Source organism: Castor canadensis, chromosome 2 (assembly GCF_047511655.1).
Source record: "Castor canadensis chromosome 2, mCasCan1.hap1v2, whole genome shotgun sequence".
Lineage (NCBI taxonomy): Eukaryota > Metazoa > Chordata > Mammalia > Rodentia > Castoridae > Castor > Castor canadensis.
Genome location: NC_133387.1, coordinates 4,135,583 through 4,160,932, shown reverse-complemented (window position 1 = coordinate 4,160,932; position 25,350 = coordinate 4,135,583). Strand labels below are relative to the sequence as shown.

The 25,350-nt window shown below is 45.0% G+C and overlaps 1 protein-coding gene across 2 annotated transcripts in view; it reads left to right on the top strand.

Moving 5' to 3' along the window:
• The window catches only part of Dpp6 (dipeptidyl peptidase like 6), a 945,197-nt gene that overhangs the window by 102,750 nt on the left and 817,097 nt on the right, over positions 1-25,350 (top strand). Inside the window, exon 1 of one of the 2 annotated variants that reach the window (XM_074060158.1) lies at positions 7,337-7,743. The exons of the other annotated variant lie outside the window; for it this stretch is intronic. Within the exon in view, the coding sequence (XP_073916259.1) occupies positions 7,693-7,743 (51 nt within the window). The 5' untranslated portion in view covers positions 7,337-7,692. Of the gene's footprint in view, positions 1-7,336; positions 7,744-25,350 lie in introns of those variants that run through there. 2 annotated transcript variants of the gene reach the window in all.

Sequence of the window (25,350 nt, the reverse complement as noted above, 5' to 3'; positions counted from 1 at the left end):
GAATTCCTAAATGTTTTAAAATTACTTCTGAACAAAGTTTGCCCCAAAATGCAAAGTAAATTAAAAATACCAATCATGTAACTTACTGTGTCAGTGATTCAGATAACAGAACAGTAAATATGAAGAGATTAGATACATACCTACCTATGAGCACTTTTATTAATTAAATGGAAGATAGATATGACACAATTCAAAATTAAGTTGTTTTTCAAGCAGCTAATGACATTGATAAGCCTCAGGCAAAACTGACTTTTTAAAAAAATCAAGCATTACTATATTCTGGATAAAAGAAACAGCCCCGTGGTAATTTTAAAAGTAGTGGAGTGTATTTACAATACTTACTACTGATAAATCAGGCTTGGTGCCTCATGCCTGTAATCCCAGCTACTCGGGAGGCAGAGATTGGCAGGATTGAGATTCTACTTCTTGTAATGGTGGCAATTGCATGGATGTGATCACTGAGTTACATACTTAGGACCTAGACATCCCTCTGCATATATTCTACTTCAACAAAATGTTTTGCTTTTATTTTTAGACAGAGAAAAGGCAGGAGCACATTCAAGGGAAAGTACACAGCATGTAAGAATCCCTGAGCAGGGGTGAGCAAAGTGGGTAGACTTTGCCCGTGTGCCTGGAGTACAGACATTAAGAAACATGGGGGGAGAAGAAGAGGAAGGAGGGGAGGAAAGAATGAAGAATAAAGAAGAAGGAAAAAGGAAGAGGAAGGGAAGAGCAAAGAGAAGAAAGGAGAGAAGGAGGGAGGCAAGGAGGAAAAAGGAACAAAAAGACAAAAGCAGTGGTTAGTCAGGTGGTGCAGAGCGAAGCCCGGAAACACAGCACTTCTCCAAAGTCCTGAAATTTGTAACCCGCCCTGAGAGCAGGGGAAAGTCAGAGAAGGGCATGATAAGATTTGGGTAGATGAGCTAAGAAGTTAAGTGTGATGGCCCAGGAGTGAAGAGATGCCCCCTGTCTGAGCAGTGAGGGTTGGGAACAGGGTCACAGCTGGATCTTAAGGAGCCACACAGGGTGGCAGTGGAGATGCCAGGGGCTGAGGCAGACGGGGTACCAAGGATGACAAGGGTTTTCCTGATTCCAAAATGCCTTTAGAGACCATGTGACAACACCCTTCTCTTTTTCACAACATTTTCCCTTAATTCATTGCCTATTTTTAGTAGTAATGACCTGTTCGTATAGTAGCCTAGTAATGCTGTTTTGTGGATTAACTTTTTTGGTAGGAATTCCCTAATCCTCCTAGTTTTAATATAATCGCATTTGAGACAGAATTTTAGAAATATTTTACAGGGGTGGGCTTGAGACTCTCTGCCATAATAAAAGACACATTTAAAAAATATATTACTTACTATTGATTTCCTATCTTTTGAAATGAATATGCACAGATTTTTGACTCATTAATTATTGGATGCTAGCTTAGTGGAAAATTAATAATGAATATTTATGATTGTCTCCAAGCTTCTTTCATTGAACTACTTATGCTTGAATATTATAATTTTGAGCTGTCTGTGACGTGACTGTTACAAATAAATTTTATTACAAGCAGATTAAAATCCCTCCTTTTGCCTCAATGTTTTCTGTGTTCACTAGCTTCCCTTTGGTCATTTCTTTTCTACCAAATACTCCAAAGGAACTCTCAAACATATGCTAATCTCCTGGATCTGTGAAATGGGTATGTAATAGAAAGGAATTTCATGTCACAGTAGGATTTCATGTGCTTTCTTTAATTGCTTATATCTTCCAAAATTTGCTTTTTTACAAAGCTTCTTTCTGCTGGTATTCTTATGTATAAAAGTGCCCATTGATGGTAAGTAGTTTCGTTCTTGTTACACCATAAGATGGTGTTTGATACTAACAAGTTGCTGCTTTTGTCAAGAGTCCTTAACCAGCCAACCACAGAGAAGCAGGGAGAGTGGGATTTTGGTAGATTCTGATATGGCCCCCAGTGCTGAGTGGTGGGATGGAGTGCGAAGCCCAGCTTCCTCCTGTGTTCCTTTGTTGCAAGTCACTTGCTAATATTCCCAGGGGAGCATGCTAAGAGAACAGAGACACTGAGCTTAAGCCCATTGCAGCCCACTGCCTGAACCAGAACCACTAGGGACAACCTGAGTGAAAGGCTTTGGTCAGAATTCTCTCATTCCTGAAGAGTCTGTGATTTCAATGGACCTAGGAAATAATCCTGTTAAATTGAGTGAGGCCAAGACAGGGATTAAAGGATGTCTTCGATGCTTGGCTTACTCCAGCAAAATGAGGTATGGCCAAAGCTAAAGGTCTTCTAAAATCTGAAGTGTTGTTTGTATGTGCACTTGCGGTTTCTCCCATCTATTTTCAACAACAGGGCAATGTGATAGGCTTTAAAAATATTTAGAAAATGTAATAATGTCATGTCTTGTAGAAGACAGGTGGTGCCACAAGGGACCCTTCCGTCGTCATTTCATTTGTTGAAGAAACGTGAACTGTTGTCCTACTATTTGTTGGTCAAATTTTGAGAGCATGAAGATGCCAGGGGTGGCAGTGTAGCTGTCAATTTGTATGATGAGACAGACACAGAGACTTGCACGTGAACAAATGTGGTAAGCTATCAAACACGCTATTCTAGTAATGAGAAGGATGACTGCCTCAATGGCCACGGTGGTCATTTTAATGTTACATCATCACTGAGGTGACATTCCTATATTTCCATCTCTTGGTTAGCTGCCCGTGGATAGCTGTAAAGGAAGATGGAGAAACCTGTCAGAGGTGAGCACAGGTGACGCTGGCTTTACTAGTTCTATATGGATGACCCATAATTGCCGGGACTCTAACCTCTGCTACCTGCTAACGTACCCATATCCCTGTCATCCCTACTCAAAGTCGTGCAGGGGAATTCTAGTTGCCCTGCCTGACCCCCTACTCTCTGTCTTTGGTGGGTGATCAGAGAAGTCATCTCATTCTTTAAACATGGGGCTGGCTGTTTCATACTCCAACTGGAGGGCCTTGGCTCAGCATTCCAGTTCCCATAGGAATCAGCTCTCAGGACTCCAGCTGCTGGTCCCTGCGTCCTTCCTCTTCATCTCCATCACCTGCCCTAAGTCTGTGCAGTAGCACTTTCTGAACAACTCATGAAATCTCTGTGTAGGCACTGTCTGCCCCTAAGGGCTAAATTTATATTGTTCCTGTGACATGTTTTCCAGTGGTGGCCCTTGTTTTAGCTTCTGTCCTCTTTACTTAAGCACCCCACTGGCACCATCATCTGTCTTCCTGTACATATTTGTCTGTTACTGTCGTCGTTGTTATTGTTAACCTGGGTGTCTCCCACTGGACCCCGTGAAATCATCAGACTGGCTCAGGTTCAGTAGTCACGTCTGTCACACATCATTAGTGTCATATCACGTTTTAAATTAACTTTTCTAATTTCTGAATGGATTGACAGTAGGTAGTTATGTGCTTTTTCCAAAGCAATATCATCATACCCGTGCATCTGGTGAAATAAACGCTGACCAATCTCATTTTTCCAATGGATCCCTTCCTGAAAATTTATGAGTAAATGAAATTGTATTGAGTGAATGGTGTTTTCAATGCAATAGGAAAGCTTATATTATGAAGACTGTCACTAATGAATTCATCTGTGTAAAAAGTAGTTTGTGGTAAGAATAGCCATTCTGTTCCTATACCACTATGACTTTCTCTTTGACAAATTGAAACTTTCACATGTCAAGTTTCCTTAAGGTAAAGTTCACGTAGGTTCATGCACTTAAACTTCCAGTAATAAGTAACAAGAAGAGAACACTGACAAAATGACATGAAGAATCTGTTCTTGTGTCGTAAAGATCACCTGACCTCAAATAGCCAACATTTCGCCAAAAGTTCCAACTTAAATGAAATCCATTTTAATCCAAACTGATGCTAATGCCAGCAATTCATAAATGAAGGATGGAGCCAAAGTTCAGAAAAAACCAGTGGCTGAGTCCTGGCTGCTCTAAAGTGAGTCCGCCAGCGCTCAGTGGATGCCACCTTGCTGAAGCTCAGTGAGCTAAATGGCACTGCAGCCCTGGGAGGTGTGGGAGGTCCCCTGTGCCCAAACCTGCAGAATCACCAGCGTGAGAGTCACAGGATGGACACGCTCTTCTTGTAGACTGAAAAGAAAATAGAAAATACAAATGCAAAAATTAGAGAGGGAGGAGCCAACACCTGTGGATAAATCTAAGCACATAACCCTTCTTATGAAGTCTTAACAGGTAGGCCCTTTGGGAGATGCTAAAGTTTAGATGAAGTCACGTCAGTGGAGCCCTCAAGAGTGCTTCAGTGGCTTTAGAAGAAGAGGGAGATCAAGTGAGTAGCTGTTCTGTCCACCATCTTATGCCCTGAACCACCTCGGGATGGTGCAGTTTCCCACTAGATGAAACTGCTCGAGCTTGAACTTCCCAACCTTCAGAACCACAAGCTGAATAAACCTTTTATTTTTCATAAGTTACTCTCTCTGTGCTATTTCTGTACAGCAAGAGCAAAGGGACTAAGAGAGCATCCCTGCTTTTGAATACAATGGCACCTGGAAAAGTCATTTTGTGGATAAGCTGGGAAGAGAAGTTCAAAAGGAAATTATCTTGTAATCTAATTTCTCATAAAACTTGTTATCTAAAGGAAATGTGAAAATTGAGAATCATCCTACTTCAGACATTCTTTCCTTATAGTCCTGTCTTCTTCACGGAGACCTCTTTATTCTATTTTTCTTCCCAGCGTTCCATGTGGCAATGGCTGAAGCAGATGAGTTACAAAGAACGAGTAAGCAAAACTACCTGACTATTCATTTTCCTAGTTCTTTTGTTCCCTACCGTGTTCCATGTTGCCTTGTCTTTCCTTATGCTTTGCCAGATACAGGACAGGAATAAGAGTGAGCACAAAGGCCCCAGGCAAATACTAGGACTCATAGGGAAAATATTCAGTCTACTAACTGTTATTTTTTTAACATAAAGGCTTAATTCACATTACTCTACTCCCATTTCTAGGGATAATTTAATGTAAACTCTAAGTGTTACAAGGTTTAAAAAAAAATCCCTTTTCTTGATTTTCCCTCCCTCCTCCATCAGGTGGTGATGGGATGGGAAAAGGCAGGTGTGGGGAGCAGCTGGAAGGCCAGATCTTTGCAGATACCTTAGACAGTGTGGTCTTTGGAACTTCTCCCCCTGTTCTGAGTGAGAGATAAGGAGACTCCAGGTGAATTAATACTGTTTCAAAGAAAGAAGAAAAAAGAAAAAGAACCTTTCGAATGCTGCTTCTAGCAGACTGTAGATTGGCAGTACTTTCTGTGAACCTCCGGCTGGGTGTCGCCCGAAGTTCAGCAGTACTCCTGTTCATTTCTAGAGAACGGTGGTAATTGAGACCCTGCTGTGGTCTGAGTGCTTGTGTCCCCTCCCAAATCCATGCTGAGGTCCTCACCCCCAAAGAAACAGATGAGGAAATGGAGCCTTTGAGGAGGTGGTTAGGAAAGAACCCTCATGAGTGAGATTACTGCCCTTATCAAAGCCGGAGAGCCGCCTTCTTCCTCTAACCTCAAGACGACACAGTCGAGGTTCGCGTGCCCACCACAGAAGTCCCCTTGCCAGTGAGGAATCCGCGGTGCCTTCATCTGGGACATTCCTGCCTCCACCACTATGAGAAATAAGTTTCTGGCGTTTTCAAGCCACCTGTTTATGGTATTTTGTTAAAGCTGCCAGAAAAGACAAAGAAAAATCCTCACAGAAGTGCTTCCCACTTTTCTAGGTAAAGCAGAATGCACATTGCTTTAAAAGCTGCTTTTCAAGAATTTACCTTTGCTTTACTTTTCCCTTATCTCTCAAGCCCAAATCATTAGTTTATACCCGTACGCGACTGCTTGAGGATATGTGCTATGCATGTAACATATGCATGTAACATATGCATGTAACATATACATGTAACATACGTGTAACATAGTGTGGACATTGACACAATTTACAGTGCAACTGCTCTTGCGATTACTTGGAATTTTCTGCTTCTGAATTCAAAGCTGGCGTATTTTACACAGACGACTTTCCGTTTTTGAATATAAAAAAGTGGAAAGGCTTCCCAAATCCCTACCAGACTCGATCCCGCCAATGCCCCTCCCTCGCAGGCGAGGGCGCACTTTACAGACTCCTCCAACACACCTATGAGCTCAAGCCTGAACAGCCTGTTGGTTGAGGAAGCTCCAAATCTGCGTTTTGGAGCAGCCTGGGTCAGTCTGCAAGTGAATTTGCCTACTATCAGCGTGCGCGCTCCCGGGAGTGCGCGTGTCTGTGTGGACCAGGGAACAAACCCGCGGTTGTGAAGGATTGATCCAAGGAGCGCCCAGGGCCGGCCATCCCGGAACCCAGGGCGTGGCCACTGGGCAGCCCCCTCCCAGCTCTGGGCGGAGGTTGGGGACCTGGGTCCTAGGATCTGAGCCCTAGCCGGAGATTCCCAGGCCCCGCAGAGCCCTGGGCGCTGGGCTGGGCTTTGGGAAAGGACGGGATGAGACCCTGCGGGCAGGGAAGAGAAGCGAAGAAACAAAGCCGTTCAGGCCGCGGCTGGGCGGAGGCCAGAAAGCCAGGTGTGCGGCGTGCGGGCGGCTATGCCAGCCTGTGCCGGGAGCGGGGCGTGCGGGCCTCCAGCAAACTGCTCTGTGCGCTGGAGTTGCCACGCCGCGGACAGACAGGCCGACCCAAGTGCCACCGTGGAGACGCAACGGGGTCCCACAGTAACCTGAAACATTAAGGAAAGCTGTGCCCCACCCCCACCCCAGTCCCACTCCAGTCCCATCCTCCAGCCCCGTTGGCCCCCGGCTCCTTCCCCACACTTGCGGCCAATGTGCACAGCCGCGTCTGGCTCTGGCCGGCCTGTGGCCTGTCACTCCTGTCGCGGGCGCAGCCGGGAGGTCGTCGCAGCGGATCAACACTTCACACTGGCAGCCGGTGGCGGCTCCACCCGCGACAAGCGTCGTGGTGCCTGTTCGTAAAAGTCGCGCGCGCGTGAGGGGCGCGCACCCGGCCGAGCGCCCAAGGGGCGTCCACCCGAGGAGGGGGCGTCTGGGGAGGGGCTCCCCTGTGATCCAACAGTTCGGCTGGCTTAACCTTGCTGCAGCTGGAGCTTCCTGGTCCTGCTGGGTTCGGGTGGAACACTCAGCGCGCATGCACGCGTGCGCGCCCACCCACACTCACACACTCACACACACACGACCACCACCAGCGTCCCCGCCCTCAGGGACAAGTGCGGCCACCACTGCGCCTGGCGCTGCCGCCAGCCCGGCTGCGCCGCCCAGTGTCCCCGCGTGCGCCCCGCGCGTGCCGCGCCGCTGTCGCTCGCACTGTTGACGGCGAGCTCGGCGGACACGCACGCCGTGAGCTTGGTCGGCTCGCAGCCTCTTCCTCGCTCGCTCGGCGGCTCCCCGCCTTTGGTTGAAAGCGGCACCCGCGCCACCGGCTTCCCCCACGCCCCCACCCCTTCATTGGCGGTGGCTGGAGAGAGTTGATTGCGGTGGGATCCGCCGGGGAGCCGAGAGGGCAGAAGCAGCGGAGGTGGGGAAACCAGACCTGGAAGATTTTATTTTCTTCCAAAAGCCATCCCCACCCAGTCATCGCCAGTCCCGTCTCCACTTTAATCCTCGCCAGGACAATGGATTAAGTTACTCATCCCCAGGCCAGAAGGCGGGTTCAGACTTGGGGCAAAATGAAGGAAAAGGCGATGATCAAGACCGCTAAAATGCAGGGGAACGTGATGGTGAGTGCTCGCGCTGGGCGCGGGGTCAGGGGACCCACACTGCTGAGCAGTTGTGGGGTGGAGGGATGTCTTCAGTCCTCCTGAGTCCCAAATTTCCTCGGGAATGACAGTGCCTGCGAGTGGGCGCACTTTTACCGTCTCCCACCTGAACCCACCCCCAGGGGCCTTGGGTGCAGAGCATCAGGCATTTATTTGCAAATCGCAAGTTGGTGGCTTCTTGGTTGCTCTCCTTTGGGCATGTGGCTTTGTGTCTGTGGGCGCAGGTTGTGATAGAGCCCTCGCGGTCCGGTCCGCGTGTCTGTCTGAGTTCCAAGCAGACCCCCTGGGCTGTTTGGGGGAAAATGCTGAGAGAGGAGGACACTTCACTCAGGAAAGCCCCAAGGGGCCGCGATGCCCACATCAGCCTTGAGGTTGCAAAGTCTGCTGGCTCCAGACCTGTTAGGGTTTTGCCCAGCCATTGGTACACTTCAGTGGGTGCCTGTCGCTCTGTCCAGGACATTGCCACCAGTCCAAGGCTGCCCCATGGGCGGGGCCTTGTTCCCCCCACCCCCAAGGATTGAGAAAGATGACCCCCAAAGGCTAATTGTGCAGGAGAGGGTGATGGTACATCGCCGCCTTCCCAGGATGACAGGGTGCTGGGGTCCACGGGAGACTCAGGGCTGCAGGCCAAGGAGCATGTCAGCACAGACTACTTTGTTAACTTGAGGACCCAGTCTCCCACCTTCCCCGCGAGCTGACCCCTGCCTGCCTCTTGCTGGTCAGCCTGGCTTTGATGCACCTGCGCAGGGGTCCTCATAGACTCCGGCATGGGCGCAGGGGCCAGGGTGCTGGAATCTCCTGGCGAGGATGAAGAGGTTGCCATCTTGGTCTGTGGAACTGTGTGCCCGCCCGCATGTGTTTATTTGGTTGAGGGTTTAACCCTTTAGGTGTTGGTGTGGGATGAGGGTCCCTGATGTTACATTTTTGGTTGCTACTTTTTGTGTGAGGGAGAGAGAGGACATGGGATTTGTCATGTTATGTGCCACTTCAGAAGGAAGTGGATGGATTCCTTCAGGCAAGGTCCAGAGTTGTTTACAAAAGTGGGTTGGGTCCAGAGCATGGGGGTGGGGAAGTATGTTTGGGAGAACCAATGAGTGGTCCGCTCTAAGGTCTCCCTCTAAACGAAACCAGACAAGAAATGAGAATTTATTTTGATTGAAAAAATACCAGACTGGCTTAACCACACCCATAGCAAGGCACCTGTTGCAGGCACTGAGGAGCCTGTGCATGGTTCAGAACTTGATTCTGCTGTGTTCAAGACAGACCTTGGGTGCAAGATCACAGGTGACACCCCTATAACCAACAACCCTCATGCAAAGGCCTTCTTCAGTATGGTTCTTTGGCTGACTGACTTAATTGCTTGTTTGTGAAAATACTTTTCTTTTCCTAACTTCTTCTGCCCTCTTTGTAACCATTATGTTTGGTGTGTGTGTGTGTGTAAACAGAGCAGAAAGGTGTAACGAGCAATGTTCTCCAGTGACATGCCCACCCATACCATAATTCCCCTTCACATCCCCCTATAATGTGCAAGAAAAACCTACATAATTAGGACTGAGGCTAAAAGATTCGGATTCTACAGTCATACGTTGTCAATGATGACGCAAATGCTATCAAATAAGTGTTTCTACTCGTAACTTACACGTTGTGTTAGGTATAACAACATTGTCACATTGCATCTTTAATAAAAACTTTTAAAGTCTTCTCTCCCACTCCCCTCTCTGCCTTTTACTTCAGAAAGTGAGGAAAGGATTGCTAACCACATCTCATGCTGAGTAAAGGCGCGCAGAGCAATGCTCATTGTGTACCCTCCCCCATGCCTAATACTAACAGGGATCATTAGAGCCTAGAGATTTTTACAGCAGCCAGCATCTTAAGAGCCATGCGTTGGACCAAAAGAAAAATGAGGAGCCAACTTACTCCACTTTTAATGTTCCATCGATTCTTAAATAAGTAGGCCAACAGCAGTCTGGTTTGTAACTTACTTGAAATTTCATGTTCCAACTAAATCTGCATGGCTTCAATCAAGCAGTTGTTCCACACTTACAACATTAGTTCAGGACGTATTGCTCCCTAATTTTTCATCAGTTTCTGGGAAGACTTGTTAACCACAGCCTCTCCTGGGTTGGGTGACTGGCAGCTCTTTGCACTCCCAGGTTGATTGGGATCCAGGTGATATCTAACAATCAGGTGAGCACTGTCTGATTTACTCCTCCTTCTGACAGTTGGGTTGCCCAACACAGAACTGCTACTAAAAGCTGTGGAATATTCTATACCGTGCCCTATCAAAGCGTCCACCCATGCACAGAGACAGAAAGACAAGCCTCAGAGCTCAGTGCTCAGAGCTCCTGAGCTGTGTGGACTCACACTGGAGGTGTGATACTTGAGTGGGGAGAGAGACAGACACTGAGTTGGTACTGCTCAGTGGTTGTGGAAATGCCAGATCCAGTTACAGCCTTGCACGTGACATGTCTCTTCAGCCAGTCTCTTCCCACATGTGTTCTCACCATGACAGTCCTGGCTTGGCAGACTCTCGTTTCACTAGAAGCCCTGCAAGGACAGGACAGCAGTGTCCAGGCTTGGTCTGGCTGTGCCACATTGCTTAATTGAAAATCTGTTCTTATAAAATCCTGATCTGTGTTTTATTTCCCACACATTGCTTTAAAAGTTTATTTCTGATTGCAGTTGGGTGACTCAGAGAAGGCAAATGTATTTTTTCACTCTCTGATCATGTTTTGGGTAAATCAATGAGGAAAGAAATACCATTGGTGGAATCAGTTCACAACTTCTCTCTTAATTCTCAAAAAAAGTCTATTTCATAAAATTCTTTTATTATAAGAACTTGTGGATTAACCATTCAATCTGCCACTTCATATACTGAGAAATAAATCAAAATTTTCTACTGTCTCAGAAGAAAAAAAAGTATTTTAAAGATAACATTATTTCATGACTTCTACATTTGAAAATTGATAAGGGGGCTGACATGCATTTTTTTTTCAATCCAGTCTTCCTCCTTTTTCTGGCACCATGTTTTTTATCAGAGGCACATTCTCTTGCACTAGGCTCTAGGTGCAGTGGAAAAATTTGATTATCTAAAGGATATTACTTCATGCTAAATTCCTCTGCTCTCTCTCCTCGTGAGCTTTTCCCAGACACTGAGTTGCTAAGTAAAGGTTGGTTTGAGACTCAAGTCTGGGGGATGTCCCTGTAATCATTTGTGCCTGCCTTGGTGAGTCATCAAGGGTGTGTTGCTGAACAAGGTTGGGCATGCCTTTGGGGACCAGAGAGCTGTCAGAGGAGACTCAGAAGCAGATGCAGAGGATCACAGGTCTGTAGGCACCTTGATCCTTGAGAACCCTATGGGTATTTGGTGTTGACATTAAAAGAAAGCTGCAGCTGGGAATTCCTTGCCGAGGGAGAGCTTGTTTTCCCCATGGTCACTGGAACTGACATTAGGTCTTTGGTCACTGATTGCATCTATCTGGGATACTGTGGGCCTGGGAACTTTCTAGAAGTATTGGTGTCCCCTTCCTATGTTGGATAAAATCTTTGGATCAGAATGGTGCAAAGGAAGGGTTTTCTTTCAGGCCATGTGGGTACTTCACAGGATGAGGTGAATACACAGATTGATATCCACTATGTTGTTCCATGTGTCATGAGCACAGGTGAGCACAGGCCCTGTGAGGCTTTTAGGAAGGTTTTGGGACTCCTGTGCGACACAGCCTCCTACCCTGGAGCCCTCCCCAGGAACAACAGCCTCATTCATTCCAGAGATTACTGTAGGGGTGCACCCTTTCCTGATGCAGGGATTTCCCTGGCCCCGGAGTACTTGGCAATGCAACTGCTGCTTCTTATGGGTGGCTGGCTTGGTGATGTAAAACCCTTGTTACTGGCTCTAAATGTGAGCATTTTTGGCTCAGAGTTTGAAGAGAATTTGCCTTCCGAATATGGAATTCAAATATTATTTCTGCAGTCCCAGGTCTCTGAGAGGCCCCAGGGTGTGTCCTGGTGGTAGTGCCTCAGGCTGATGTTTCTCTGCTTCCTGGTTGCACAGCACCCCTCATCAAATCTTCAACCCTATAACTGAACTCCTGTGGGAACATTTATTAACCCCATCTGTGCAGAAAACACGCTGGGTATTAGGCCAGGTCACACAACTTTCTAGGGTTGGGAAGACCTTAAGCACATTAATAGTCAGTACAAAGCATGCAAAGATGACAGGAAGGTCCCAAAGCCTGAATCAGTTGTCAGCTGCGGGGGTTTTATAAAACACCCTCAGTGACACTTTGCTGAGGGGGGCTGTCCTGCTTTCCTTCAGAGCAGGTCTTTAGTGTGTTTGGACATATAAATATGCTAAATTAGTCACTTCCTGTCTTGCAGTCATTTTGCCCTTTCTGTAGTCTACCCTGCCCACTGATCACATGACTTTAAACTCGTTCATCATTTGTTCTTTGAACTCTCTATATTATTACCAAGAAGTGTGGTGCATTTTGAAATATTTGCATTGATTATTTACTCCATCAATAATCCTTTGCCTAATAAGCACTCACCCTCATGAACCTGTTAAATGAATGGATAGGTGATCTTTCCCAAGGACTGCTTAGCAGAGACTGCATTTGTGAGAAAGCTCATGGTTTCAGATATACATTTCTTTTATTTTAAGTTCAAATGAGTCTGGTGACAGGAAGGAGAAGCCAAGCATACGGTGTTTTCCACCATTGTAATAAAATTGAGACACATGCCCAGTTTAGCCAGCATATAGCTTTTGCATTAATGCCTTGAGGCCCGTTTTGTGTAGGGAGGTAAATGCATTTACTCCAGACCATTTTTTTCTTTTCCATTTATTAGTTTTAAAGAAAGTCAGTGATGTAGGAGAATTTTGTGAACTCTTTTGGTTCTAGAAGCCAATTATGTCTAACAAAACCACATATGAGAACCCAAAAGTATGCCCAAGACCTTGTAAGTCCTGCATCCATGCTGAGCTAAGAACACAGGTGTGGACAGAACCAGTCAGGACTCCCTTTATAGCATTGTGGCTTCCTGGGAGGATGGAGGAAAGGCTTCTGCTGAAGATGTAAGATGCTCCAGTTGGTTCTTAGCAATGGCTGGACAGTAGAGCCAGCTGAGAGTCTTCAGAGGTCCAGGGGCATCCATGGGTTGAGTTGAAATAGTTAAGGATGGAGGCTCCTCCGAACACAGCAGTCCCTATCACCCCAACCTGGCACCCTCAGGGGATTCTGAGCTACAGCTGGACATCTTTAGGCTCAATAATAGTTCTTTTCTGCTACAAAGATCAACAGCCACCACTTTTGATGAAGTGAACATTTAAAATAAACATAGTGATCAGGACTTAAGGACATAATCAAATCATTAACAAGGAGGCCTTTGGAAAATGTACAGTAAATTCTGATTTTAGTGATTGTGGAGAAAGCAGAATCCACGGAGAGACAAGTAGAGAGAATAAGGAGAAAGAGAAGAGAGCTGCTTCCTGCATGCAAGAGAGAGATGGAAGTGATCGGGGGAAACACACAGGAAACATGCTGGGTTTTCTTTTCAAATAAATTTATGTTAAATTAATGCATGAAAGCATAAAATTGCATATGTTAATAGGGTGTCATGTGATGGCTTTATACACCTACACTTGGTGCTATCTAAACCAGGTGAAACAAATCTATCTCCTCAAACACCTACCATTCTTTTATGGTGAAAACTTACAAAGCTGTTATTTTAACTTGAGTTTTTACTTTGGGTTTTCTGTGCTCAGTTGTAGCTTGGGGTAGGCAAAGCAAGAGTGTCTGAAAAAGCTCAATTGTCTTTTTCTTTTTTCTGCATGCTCAGAAAAGAGTGATCTTCTTCACTGTAAGAGCTATTATTTGTCTGTGGTCTCTTTGAAAGTTTATTTTAAACAAGATAGAGCAAGTAGAAACAAGGAGGTAATGGGAAAGGATAGCTGGAGACAGCTGGGACAGCAGGAGAGGTTCCCGAATTTTCCATGGTTGTAAGTGGCCTCTGCAGGCAGCTCCCTGGACCTCAGTTTCTCCTTGTGTAAAATGTAAGAATCTAATAGATTGATTGTTCCTGAAGTCACTTTCAACTGCCATCCCCGGTCAAGAGTTGTCTTATTACTGTCTTCTCTATCTGGTCTATCTCAGAACTTGCTGTAGAAGTCCCCTTCTCTGCTAGAACCCACATTCCTTAAGGTAGCCCTTAATCTCTTCTGCTTCTGTATGGTATCTCCCATTTGTCAGTCTGCCTTCCAGATGTCACTGTTTGCAGGTAAAGAAAGTAGGTGGCACAATGTTATAAGCCAAAGAATTGAAAAGCTAGAGCGATTGTGCCATGACCTTGATGACCCAGGCAGAGCTGTGAATGGGGTGTGTGTGGTCTGTACCCCTCACATGACACCCACCTAGCCCAGTTGTAAACCACTCTACCCCTATGCCCCCGTCTGGCACAGGTGCTCATCTGCTGGGTGAGGGCTTCTGTGAGCAATCACCTTGACTGCTTGACTTTCTTGGCTGTAAATAAAAGTAGCCTCACTAGGGTAAAAAAGGAGTGCCAGGATGTTCTGGTTTCCAGTTTGGCGTTACTCATCTGTGAAAATAAAGGAGAATGACTGGAGGGACCAGCTGGCTGCAAACCTGATTGGCAGTACCCCAGCTGGCCTGGCTGCAGTTGCACTGGGCAGGGCCCAGGGAGACACTGGGCGGATCCACTGTCCTCATCGACATTGTAGTGGAAAGGACAGATTTTCCTCTTACCCTGACCTCTAGACTAGAATCCCTGCTATGAAATAAATAATTTTGCTTCAACTCTCATTTATGATTCTGGTTACATATGAGCAGTATGTGTTAAGCCTCCACTATAACAACCTGACTATGAACTTGAATACACCAAACAATATCAAATTATTATAAAACTTTAACCTAAAATTGGACTTTTAGGGTCTGTCCTTGGCTTAGGATGCACTTATTCAGATCAGTTCCCTATACCTTCATATTCTGTATTTTTGGGAAATATAATATATCATCTTCAGGCTTGAACACCAAAATGCCTTCATCCTTACAAAGGGTTTTTTTTTTTTTTTAGCTGTGAACTAGATTCTCTGTGCTAGGCAAAGGAAAATTTCACACATTAAAATACTATCTGTAATTATCTGTGACAGAAGATCAAAGATTTGATGGTTAAATGGTAAATACAATATTTTTTTCCCAGAAATGTCTGCTTATCAGACCAAGCTAAACTTGAGTAAACTTTTATAAGAAGGTTCTTTTTCACTAGTCTTCTTGCCATGATTCTTAAATTATTCAAACATTTTAAACCTCCACATTCTTTCACTTCAACCCTAATTACACTATCTTATTTTATCAGAACACCATTGCATTGGCAAGACAGACATCATTCTGGTTTTGTTCAGAGAGCAGACTTGGAGATGTTACAGCAGCAATGAGTCAGGAGCCCCGGTGCCTGTCCACTTCTGGGCAGTTTACAATACATTCTTTAGAAATTCTCCACTTTCCAACCCAAACAGGAAGGAAGCACACAGAAGATGGGCGGGACTAGAGAGGCTCTGTCTTCATAGGCTCTGTCCTCATAGGATCTCTAGCCTCTTTTGCAGTACATCCTGGCACTGGAAACCTCCACCAATGTTGATAACTTCTATTTGTTAGGTTCCTTTTTCTTTCTATCAGGGAAGAAAAAGGAACTCCATCCACTAACAGCAATATCAGGAAATGAAAAGTGACATACACTTTTATGAGCCACCCAGCTATAGGAGACAGTAGTCAGGATCACCTGTCCGGACACCTGTAGAGAACACCTGTGTACCCTAAGACCTCTAGAGTAGAGTAGCTGTGTGCTCACTACAACACCACCCCAGTCCACACCTTGAGTCTATAAAGCAGTACTTCCCTAGATCAATGGAGTTTTATAAAAATGCATTGAACAACCCAACATACAGAAGCCTGACCAGATCCATGCAAAATAAAATCACAAGGAGAGTGACCCAGTGGAAAGCCTAAGGTTTTAAAAATTCTTCTATCACTAATTGTTCCTGATCTAGACATGGAGCAGTGGGACCCCCAGGCATAGGTGATGATGGTGTGGGGTGAGGGTCAGCAAATAAGACGTAGAAAACATTTTCACAGTAGCTGCTTCAGTTGAAGATCTGCATGCCTTATGATGGGGCCACTTCACTCCTGGGTATTTCCCAGGAGAAATCCATACAGCTGTGTCCCCAAGAGACAGGAGCAGAAGTGCTTACAGCAGAAATGTTTGTAGTAGCCCTGACCGGAAACCAACCTGAACTTCCATCAACAGCCAGATGTGTAAAAACTGCAGAGCATTTGCACAATGAAAGACTAGCAACAGAAAAGGAATGACTTCACATTCAAAAACACGGAGGCCAGCAAACTCAAAAGAGCCAGGCCCGAAAGAATACGAAATGATTACAGTTACAGAAAATTTACAGAAAATTAAAAAAACAGATAAAGGTAAGATTATTACGTTAATAGCTACTGACATAGTATCCCTGACAGAGGTGTTGGAATTTTTACAAAAATTAAGGGAATCATCACCATGCAAGACGTAGTCCTGGCTATGCATGGTGGAGAGAGAGCCACAGGTATAAGAGGCACACAGGGACGTAGGGTGGCTCCTCATGCCTCACCGGGTCCTAATGTTTTTTCTGTGTCTGTACATGACTATTCAATGCACTTTTCTGTATATATGTTGCACCTCAGGTTGCTTAAAGATTTTAGGTTGTTTTTTGCATCTACTGGGTGATTGTCCCATGTCATGTATAGGCGGACATCAGCCACTTTGTGCCATACAGAGAAATTGTAGTTTTTAGGGGTAGAAGAGGTACACCCCCATACTAAAGGCCTGCTTATGCTCCCACACAGAAGGTAATTGTGTGTGGAGCCCATAGTGACTGGGTAAAGGTGGATAGTCTCCAAAGACTGGGGAAGGAGAAATGGAAGAAAGACAAGGCCAGGGCATATGACTGGTGGATGCACAAGCAGGTCCATCAAAGGATAGGATGCAAGGTGCCAATGAAGCCTTCAGAAATATATATCCCTGGCCAGGAGGAAGGATGGCAGGAACTGTCTCCACTTGTGGGTATCAGTGGCCTAAGATGAGCAGTGTTGATTGCAAATAGAGTTTGTGAGAAATCCTGAGTTACACACTATCTCCATTTGTATAGTCACCTCTAGAAGTGATCACATTTAGTGTGCAGAGTAATTTCTTGCATTCTGAGTCTTTGGTTTTATGAAATATTGCTGGTGATTACTTACTATATAAGGAGGGAGATGGGGAGAATGAAGACACTGAGTTTTCATTGCTGTTTAGAATTACAGCCGTGCATAAAATCCAAGGTGAGTGAAAAGAAATGCCATTTTCCTACTCTTCCTCCTCCTCACCTCCTCTTAAAAATCTGACCACCCCAGGTGAGATTTGTATTTTATCCAACATTGAGAAGTGCCCACCTCTGTGTTTATAACAGGAAATTGCATGCCACACCTTGATGACAGTCTGGTCTCCAGTCTACCATCCAGCCATTGTCTCAGACTAAAGGAAATGATTCCTTGGCTCTAATGGATCTAGGAGATAGCTGAGAGGGGTATGGAATGGGTTTCTCTCTTATCCGCATTTTGTTGGTTTGTTCTGTTCTCTCATGGAATAAGATTTTTCCCCTGATCAGCATGGCCAGACCGGTGACAAACACCACTTTTATATGAGACACATTTGAAAAACAGATCCATCTTAGTCTTGGATCTTGACAAGCATCAGAGTTCTCCCAGGACTGTGCAAATAACTGCCTGCAAAACACCGCAGTTTAAAATGATTTGATCTCTCATTGCTGCTTAGTCCGTGGTGCCATGCTTAAAATGCTAAAGTATTCACTAAAATTGAAGCCATCCGTGGCACTGCCCCTTAGTGTGTGTGTGTGTGTGTGTGTGAGCGAGCGAGTGAGTGTGTGCTCATGTGCGGATTCACGCTTGGGAAGTCAAACTTTGCATCCTCCTCATGATGATAAGTCCAAGACCGCTACGGCCTGACCGTGAACGGAAAGCGATGTCAGGGTTAGCTTGACGCTGACCCCTGGGTCTCGGGACTGTCAGTCCTTGCTAGTCTGGACTCCGAAGTCCAGAGTGGTTCTCAGCATGAGAACCTGGGCCAGCAGCACAGGTCTCCTCCGAAGTCCTGTATCCTCAGCCTGCGGTGCTGTTGGGAGGTGGTGGAGCCTTTAGGGGGTGGGGGTCTAGTGGGAGAAAGTGAGGTCATTGGGGGGTGGCCTGGAAGGGATTGTGGGACTTTGGTCTTTTCTGTCTCTTTGTTCCTTTCTTGGCCACCATGAGGTGAGGGCTTCCTCTACCACACACTCGCACCATGATACCTTGCTGTACCACAGGCTCCAAAGCAACCAACCGGGAACGGAAGAAGCCTCTGAAACTGGGCACCACTGCAACCCTTTCCTCTCTACGTTGACACTCTCCAGTGTTTCGTGACAGGAGTGGAAGGCTGACCTTGGTGACGCACAGTCCTGGGCCCCGCCAAAATTCACTGCTCAGAAATCCAGATGCTGTGTGGTTCTGATGCGTGTTAAAATACAGTCCTAAACTCACCAGTCCTCAAGCTGTCAGTGGTGGAACCATTTTTTTTCCTTGTTAGTTTTGCTTTTTAAATTTACATCCAATCATGGACCAGTATCTTTTATAAAATATAATTAAAACCAAATACTTCAAAAAACAAGAGATATATAAAGTAGGAACCCACATTTTGTATGACTACAGCCAAAGATGTAGTCAAGTCACTCTTAAAATTGCTCTGAAGGTTTTGTTTTTATGTACTGGGATTTGAACTCAGGGTCTTATGCTTGCTAGGCAGATGCTCTACCACTAGGGCCATGCCCCAGGTCTTTTTGCTTTAGAGTCTCATGTTTTGCCTGAGGCTGGCCTCAGACTGAAATTCCAGGGATTATAGTTGTATAACACCGTGCTCAACTTGTTTCTTGAGATGGAGGTCTCACTAACTTTTTGCCTGGGGTAGCCTCTGACCACAACCTCCCATCTCTGCTTCCTGAGTAGCTGAGATTACAGACATATGCAACCTTGTGTGGCCTGTTTGAAATCTTTGTAAACAACATAGTATATAGTTTGTGTACTAACCCCTTAGAGAATCAGTAACCAGCAGCCTGTGGTCAGTCTCTGGCCACAGATCACACTCCAAGCAGCTCTCAGGTATTTTGTAAAACCTCACTGTGACCATCAGCATGGCCTGTTCCATGTCAGGGTCCCTGTTGGGGATACACTCTAGAAAGCAAGACCCCTCACAATGCAGAAAACCTCACCACAAAGTTAGAAAGAGAACTGTTTCATCACTGAGTAAGCATTAAACCCGAGTGTGGTGGCCATGCCAGACCTTCTGCTGCAGACAGCAAAGACGCTAAAATCTCAGGTGACCAAGCCCACCACGTCAGCTAACTTCTGTAGTTTGGGGTGCCAGCAAGTTAACCATCTGTCCCTTCATAGCCATTTTCAAAGAGGTAGCACCCTGGTCCTTGAGACAGACATTTTGTACAGGACAAAGGAAGAAATTCTGAAGGAAAAGGTGTGTGCGTGTGGGTGTCTCTTCCCCTATTTGTACCAGGAGAAATGAATCTCTTCTTTCAGGTTCTGAGGGTGTCATGACTTACTTCTTTTCTTCTCACCCCTGTCTGTAGCCTGCTTTTGAGAGCAAGGAGGACTGTGAGCTGTGACCCCCCACCCAGATTATTTGTCTTTCTTAGTGTAACCGTTCCATTTTAAATTTGATTCACCGTAAGTTGCTACCATGGTCAGAATTAGGGTCAATGAAATGCCTTTCATTTGTGAGTTTGTTATTAAGGAAGAACTGAGCATTCCTCTAATGTTTATGTTTTTGCTATGATTATTTAATTTAAAGTGTTTCATTTTTTTACAGACACCTAGAAATTTTAATAACTGCAGATAAGCTTCCAATCCTGAAAGCCAACCACAAAGTCTTTTCATCTTCTTCTTGATACATTTACAGGAGATAATGGTAAAAGGTTCTTATGCAAATTTTAAAATTCCCATTCCATTAACAATGCTAATGAGAGTTAATGCATTCCCACAGCTTCTGTGGGACCCAGAATATTCAAAGCACTTAGAAATGTTTCGGGACTGCCCTGCAGATATACGAGGAGTGGAATTTTCCTTGGAAACACATCCTGGCTGGATTGAAGGTAGGCTGAAGAGCTCGAGGGTCTTTGGGTCAGGGCTGGAGCCCCATGATGACACCCATGATGACTCAGGGGAGATTGTCCTTCAAAGAACAGAGCAGAAGGTGAGGAGACAGGTCAACTGATGGTAACGAGAGCCTTCCTCTCACTAAGATGTCAGGATCCACTGGAGCAGCTCTGGGAACAGCGTCATTGTTGAGTAGGAATGATGGCCAGCTTTCTGTCACTGTGACAAAATGCCTGAGCTAAACAACTCACAAGGAAGGAAAGCTTATTTTGGTCATAGTTTCAGTCCATGGTCATTTGGCTCTGTTTCTTTGAGTCTGTGGTGCCATGATGGCAGGGGACGTGTGGAGGAAGATGCTGCTCACCTTATGGGGACCAGGAAGCAGAGCGAGAGGAGGAGACTTGGTTCCAATGTCCCTGCATGGGCATGCCCCCCGTGACGGACTTTCTCCCACTAGGCCTCCTGAAGTTCCCACTACTTTCCAGTGACGACTAGGGACCAAGCCTTCAACACATAGCCCTTGGGGACCATGCAGCATCCAAACTATAGCAATAGGACTATGTGTTTAAATCCAGCATCCGAAGATGAACCTGCGTTTCTACCACAACGCACTTGAGGAAGAAACACTCAGACTCTGGCAGATAGCTGCTTTCAGGTTAACTCAGGTTCCACGGAGTCTTGTCATGGTGCAGATAATTCTGGAAGACTTTCCTCTTTCTTCCTTGAGCTCTTTAATATCAAAAACAAACAAGGAGAGGCAGGTGCAACTTCCACTGTGGTTTAGTCACAGCAAAATGACATTCAAGTGTAGGGAAGTTCAAACTTTCAAACTGTAGAATTTGAAGGGCATCTACAAAACAGACTGGCAATAAAGAGACTAACAAAAAGTTCTACCAATTTATTAGCATGCAGGCATCAGAGAGCCACACAGATATGAAACTCTTGAAGGGCCAGAAGATTGAGGCATAAATTCCTTTTCACTGGGAGGAGGAAGGAGGATTGCAGACATTTTTATTTTGTTTTCTTTTTCCTTTTTCTTTTATTATTCATATGTGCATACAAGGCTTGGTTCATTTCTCCCCCCTGCCTCCACCCCCTCCCTTACCACCCACCCCGCCCTCTCCCTCTTCCCCCACCCCCTCGATACCCGGCACAAACTATTTTGCCCTTATTTCTAATTTTGTTGAAGAGAGAGTATAAGCAATAATAGGAAGGAACAAGGGTTTTTGCTGGTTGAGATAAGGATAGCTATACAGGGCATTGACTCACATTAATTTCCTGTGCGTGGGTGTTACCTTCTAGGTTAATTCTTTTTGATCTCACCTTTTCTCTAGTTCCTGGTCCCCTTCTCCTAATTGGCCTCAGTTGCTTTTAAGGTATCTGCTTTAGTTTCTCTGCGTTAAGGGCAACAAATACTATCTAATTTTTTAGGTGTCTTACCTATCCTCACCCCTCCCTTGTGTGCTCAAAGTCCAATCCCCTTGTTGTGTTTGCCCTTGATCTAATGTCCACATACGAGGGAGAACATACAATTTTTGGTCTTTTGGGCCAGGCTAACCTCACTCAGAATGATGTTCTCCAATTCCATCCATTTACCAGCGAATGATAACATTTCGTTCTTCTTCATGGCTGCATAAAATCCCATTGTGTATAGATACCACGTTTTCTTAATCCATTCGTCAGTGGTGGGGCATCTTGGCTGTTTCCATAACTTGGCTATTGTGAATAGTGCCGCAATAAACATGGGTGTGCAGGTGCCTCTGGAGTAACAGTCTTTTGGGTATATCCCCAAGAGTGGTATTGCTGGATCAAATGGTAGATCGATGTTTAGCTTTTTAAGTAGCCTCCAAATTTTTTTCCAGAGTGGTTGTACTAGTCTACATTCCCACCAACAGTGTAAGAGGGTTCCTTTTTCCCCGCATCCTCGCCAACACCTGTTGGTGGTGGTGGTGCTGATGATGGCTATTCTAACAGGGGTGAGGTGGAATCTTAGTGTGGTTTTAATTTGCATTTCCTTTATTGCTAGAGATGGTGAGCATTTTTTCATGTGTTTTTTGGCCATTTGAATTTCTTCTTTTGAGAAAGTTCTGTTTAGTTCACTTGCCCATTTCTTTATTGGTTCATTAGTTTTGGGAGAATTTAGTTTTTTAAGTTCCCTATATATTCTGGTTATCAGTCCTTTGTCTGATGTGTAGTTGGCAAATATTTTCTCCCACTCTGTGGGTGTTCTCTTCAGTTTAGAGACCATTTCTTTTGATGAACAGAAGCTTTTTAGCTTTATGAGGTCCCATTTATCTATGCTATCTCTTAGTTGCTGTGCTGCTGGGGTTTCGTTGAGAAAGTTCTTACCTATACCTACTAACTCCAGAGTATTTCCTACTCTTTCCTGTATCACCTTTAGAGTTTGTGGTCTGATATTAAGATCCTTGATCCATTTTGAGTTAATATTGGCATAGGGTGATATACATGGATCTAGTTTCAGTTTTTTGCAGACTGCTAACCAGTTTTCCCAGCAGTTTTTGTTGAAGAGGCTGCTATTTCTCCATCGTATATTTTTAGCTCCTTTGTCAAAGATAAGTTGCTTATAGTTGTGTGGCTTCATATCTGGATCCTCTATTCTGTTCCACTGGTCTTCATGTCTGTTTTTGTGCCAGTACCATGCTGTTTTTATTATTATTGCTTTGTAATATAGTTTGAAGTCAGGTATTGTGATACCTCCTGCATTGTTCTTTTGACTGAGTATTGCCTTGGCTATTCGTGGCCTCTTGTGTTTCCGTATAAATTTAACAGTAGATTTTTCAATCTCTTTGATGAATGTCATTGGAATTTTGATGGGAATTGCATTAAACATGTAGATTACTTTTGGGAGTATCGACATTTTTACTATGTTGATTCTACCAATCCATGAGCATGGGCGATCTCTCCACTTTCTATAGTCTTCCTCAATCTCTTTCTTCAGAAGTGTATAGTTTTCCTTGTAGAGGTCTTTCACATCTTTTGTTAGGTTTACACCTAGGTATTTGATTTTTTTGAGGCTATTGTAAATGGAATTATTTTCATACATTCTTTTTCAGTTTGCTCATTGTTAGTGTATAGAAATGCTAATGATTTTTCTGTGTTGATTTTATATCCTGCTACCTTGCATCTGGTTTTTAGGTCAAAAAAGAAACTTTAGGAAAAGCCCTTCCCACCTTTGCTGCTCCCCTGGGGCTCTTGGTGTGACGTTCACAGCAGCGTGCATTGGGATGTTTTTTGAGCCCAACAGATGCCTTCCTGGATTCCCTTGTGGGATCTTTACAGTAGAGCCTATTCGAGAGGTATAATTAAAAACAAAATCTTCTCCTGACTCAGAAATCCTCTTCATGAAGGTAGTAGAGACAGAGAACACTTTTATTATTTGCATAAGCATTGAACAGAATATAGGGGTACCTCCCAGGCGATACACTAAAAGATTTTAAAGACAGGGAGAAATATGAGTCCCTTAAGTGGCAGACAGATGTAACCCACTAATATCTGATTTCAAGATAAACTAGTACTTAAGAACGAGACTTGCTAGCCTCGTTCACGAGGCACAGTTCACCCTGAACATACCTGGCGGTCAGGATGCCATCTGTGTTAGCTTCTTACTGTTTATCCAGAGGAGAACCAAACTGTCACATGTTCACGACAGGAGAGACTTTTGCATGTCGGAGCCAGGTACCCCCAGGTACCCAGGGTGTTATTCCAGAAACTGTGAGAGAGGCGCATTCTCCCTTGATGTTTGCATTTCAGAATTGTGGTTCCAGGATCCTGAGGGACAAAGTTGACAAAGACTTACCTGTCTAATCCACACAATGCTTCACTTCAAAGAGATGAAAAAGCGCTTGCAATTTTAACTTTCGGAAGGTAGTTTCTGTAAGAAAAAGGAGAAGGATTTTTCTTTCACTTATTTTTAGTGAAGAGAATTAAGGTTCTTACTTTCAATTTGTATGTGTCCTCACAGCCAGGGAATTCATAATGAGTAAATGTTTAGAGCAACCAGGACACCACAGCCACCCAGGCTCTGGATGCAGAGTTCTTGGGGTGTCGACATGATTTAGCCAAAAGTGAGGGTGAAGTTGCGGCCTCACGCACCAGCACTGGGCAGAACCATTCCCTCGTCCAAGAATGTAAGAGCAAGAAAATGGTTCAGCTGAGATCTTGGGGCAGGGACTTTCGTGTTCTGCACTGGAAGCGTCAGAAGTACTGCACGCTGCTGGGTGGAGGAGTTGCTAAGGGGAGATGGTTGGCACTGGACAAAGGGAGCAAGCAGACCCAAAGAGTGACTATCTCTTTTGGACCTTCGCCCCAAAGGACTGTCACTTATTCAGTGCTCACCGGTGCCAGCAAAGGGTAAACACTTGGCACAATGCTTTTCACTAAGCCCCACGACCACACGATGGCCTTGGACACAGGGATATTGTCTTCAGTCTTCAAATGAAGTTCAAAGAAATTCACTCAGAGCTGTCTGGGGTCACCCCGTACTGTCCAACCAGATATGTGTAGTCTGTCATGTTAAGAGAGGGGTCAACCATTGTGACACACTTCACTGTACCGAAATGGAATCAGTCAACCAAATCTTGCCAAGACTGAACGGTAGTGACTTTGGGTACATGAAGGGCATTTCAAAGCTTGTCCCATATTCAGCGGGTTCTGCTCAGCCATGACTTTTTTATCTTCTTGCCCTTTTACCATATCGCCTTTTGGCTAGTTGAATTTAGGTTCTGAAATTAAGGGCGTGTTGCTGCTTTTCTGTTCTGTACTCCTCTTTCTGAATCCCAGGAGGTTGGCAACCAGGATAGCCTCCTGTAACAGGGAGAAGACTGGGTAGTGGGCCTTTGGGCTGTTTTCTGAAATTGTCAGTCATCAGATTGGATAAGTATAAGGTGTCTTGGGTCTGAGATGTCTGTGCAAAGAAGCAGATTTTGCTAACTAAATGAGGACGAAAATGAAGCTGTTCTTGGATTCTCTGCGCCATCTTTCGATTTCTTACACTTGGGGTGAGTTGCTTGTTCTCGGCTCCTTGTCAGTGTGCACAGGTGAGGAGAGAGAGCAAACAGAATTCCTGCAGTGCTGATCATTCAGTAGAAGAGTGGGAAACAGCAGAGGGGCCGGAGTGCTGACAGTGAGCGTGAAAATGTCACTCAATTTAATCATTCATTAATGACTGAATGAGTCATGGACACAATGCACTGAAAACCTCCTGGTGCAAACAGGCATTGGATCCAGTGTTGTCCTGCCTTTTCCTTTTGGACCTGCATTTTAGAGGGAAAACACACGGTCGGCAATGGACTATGCAACC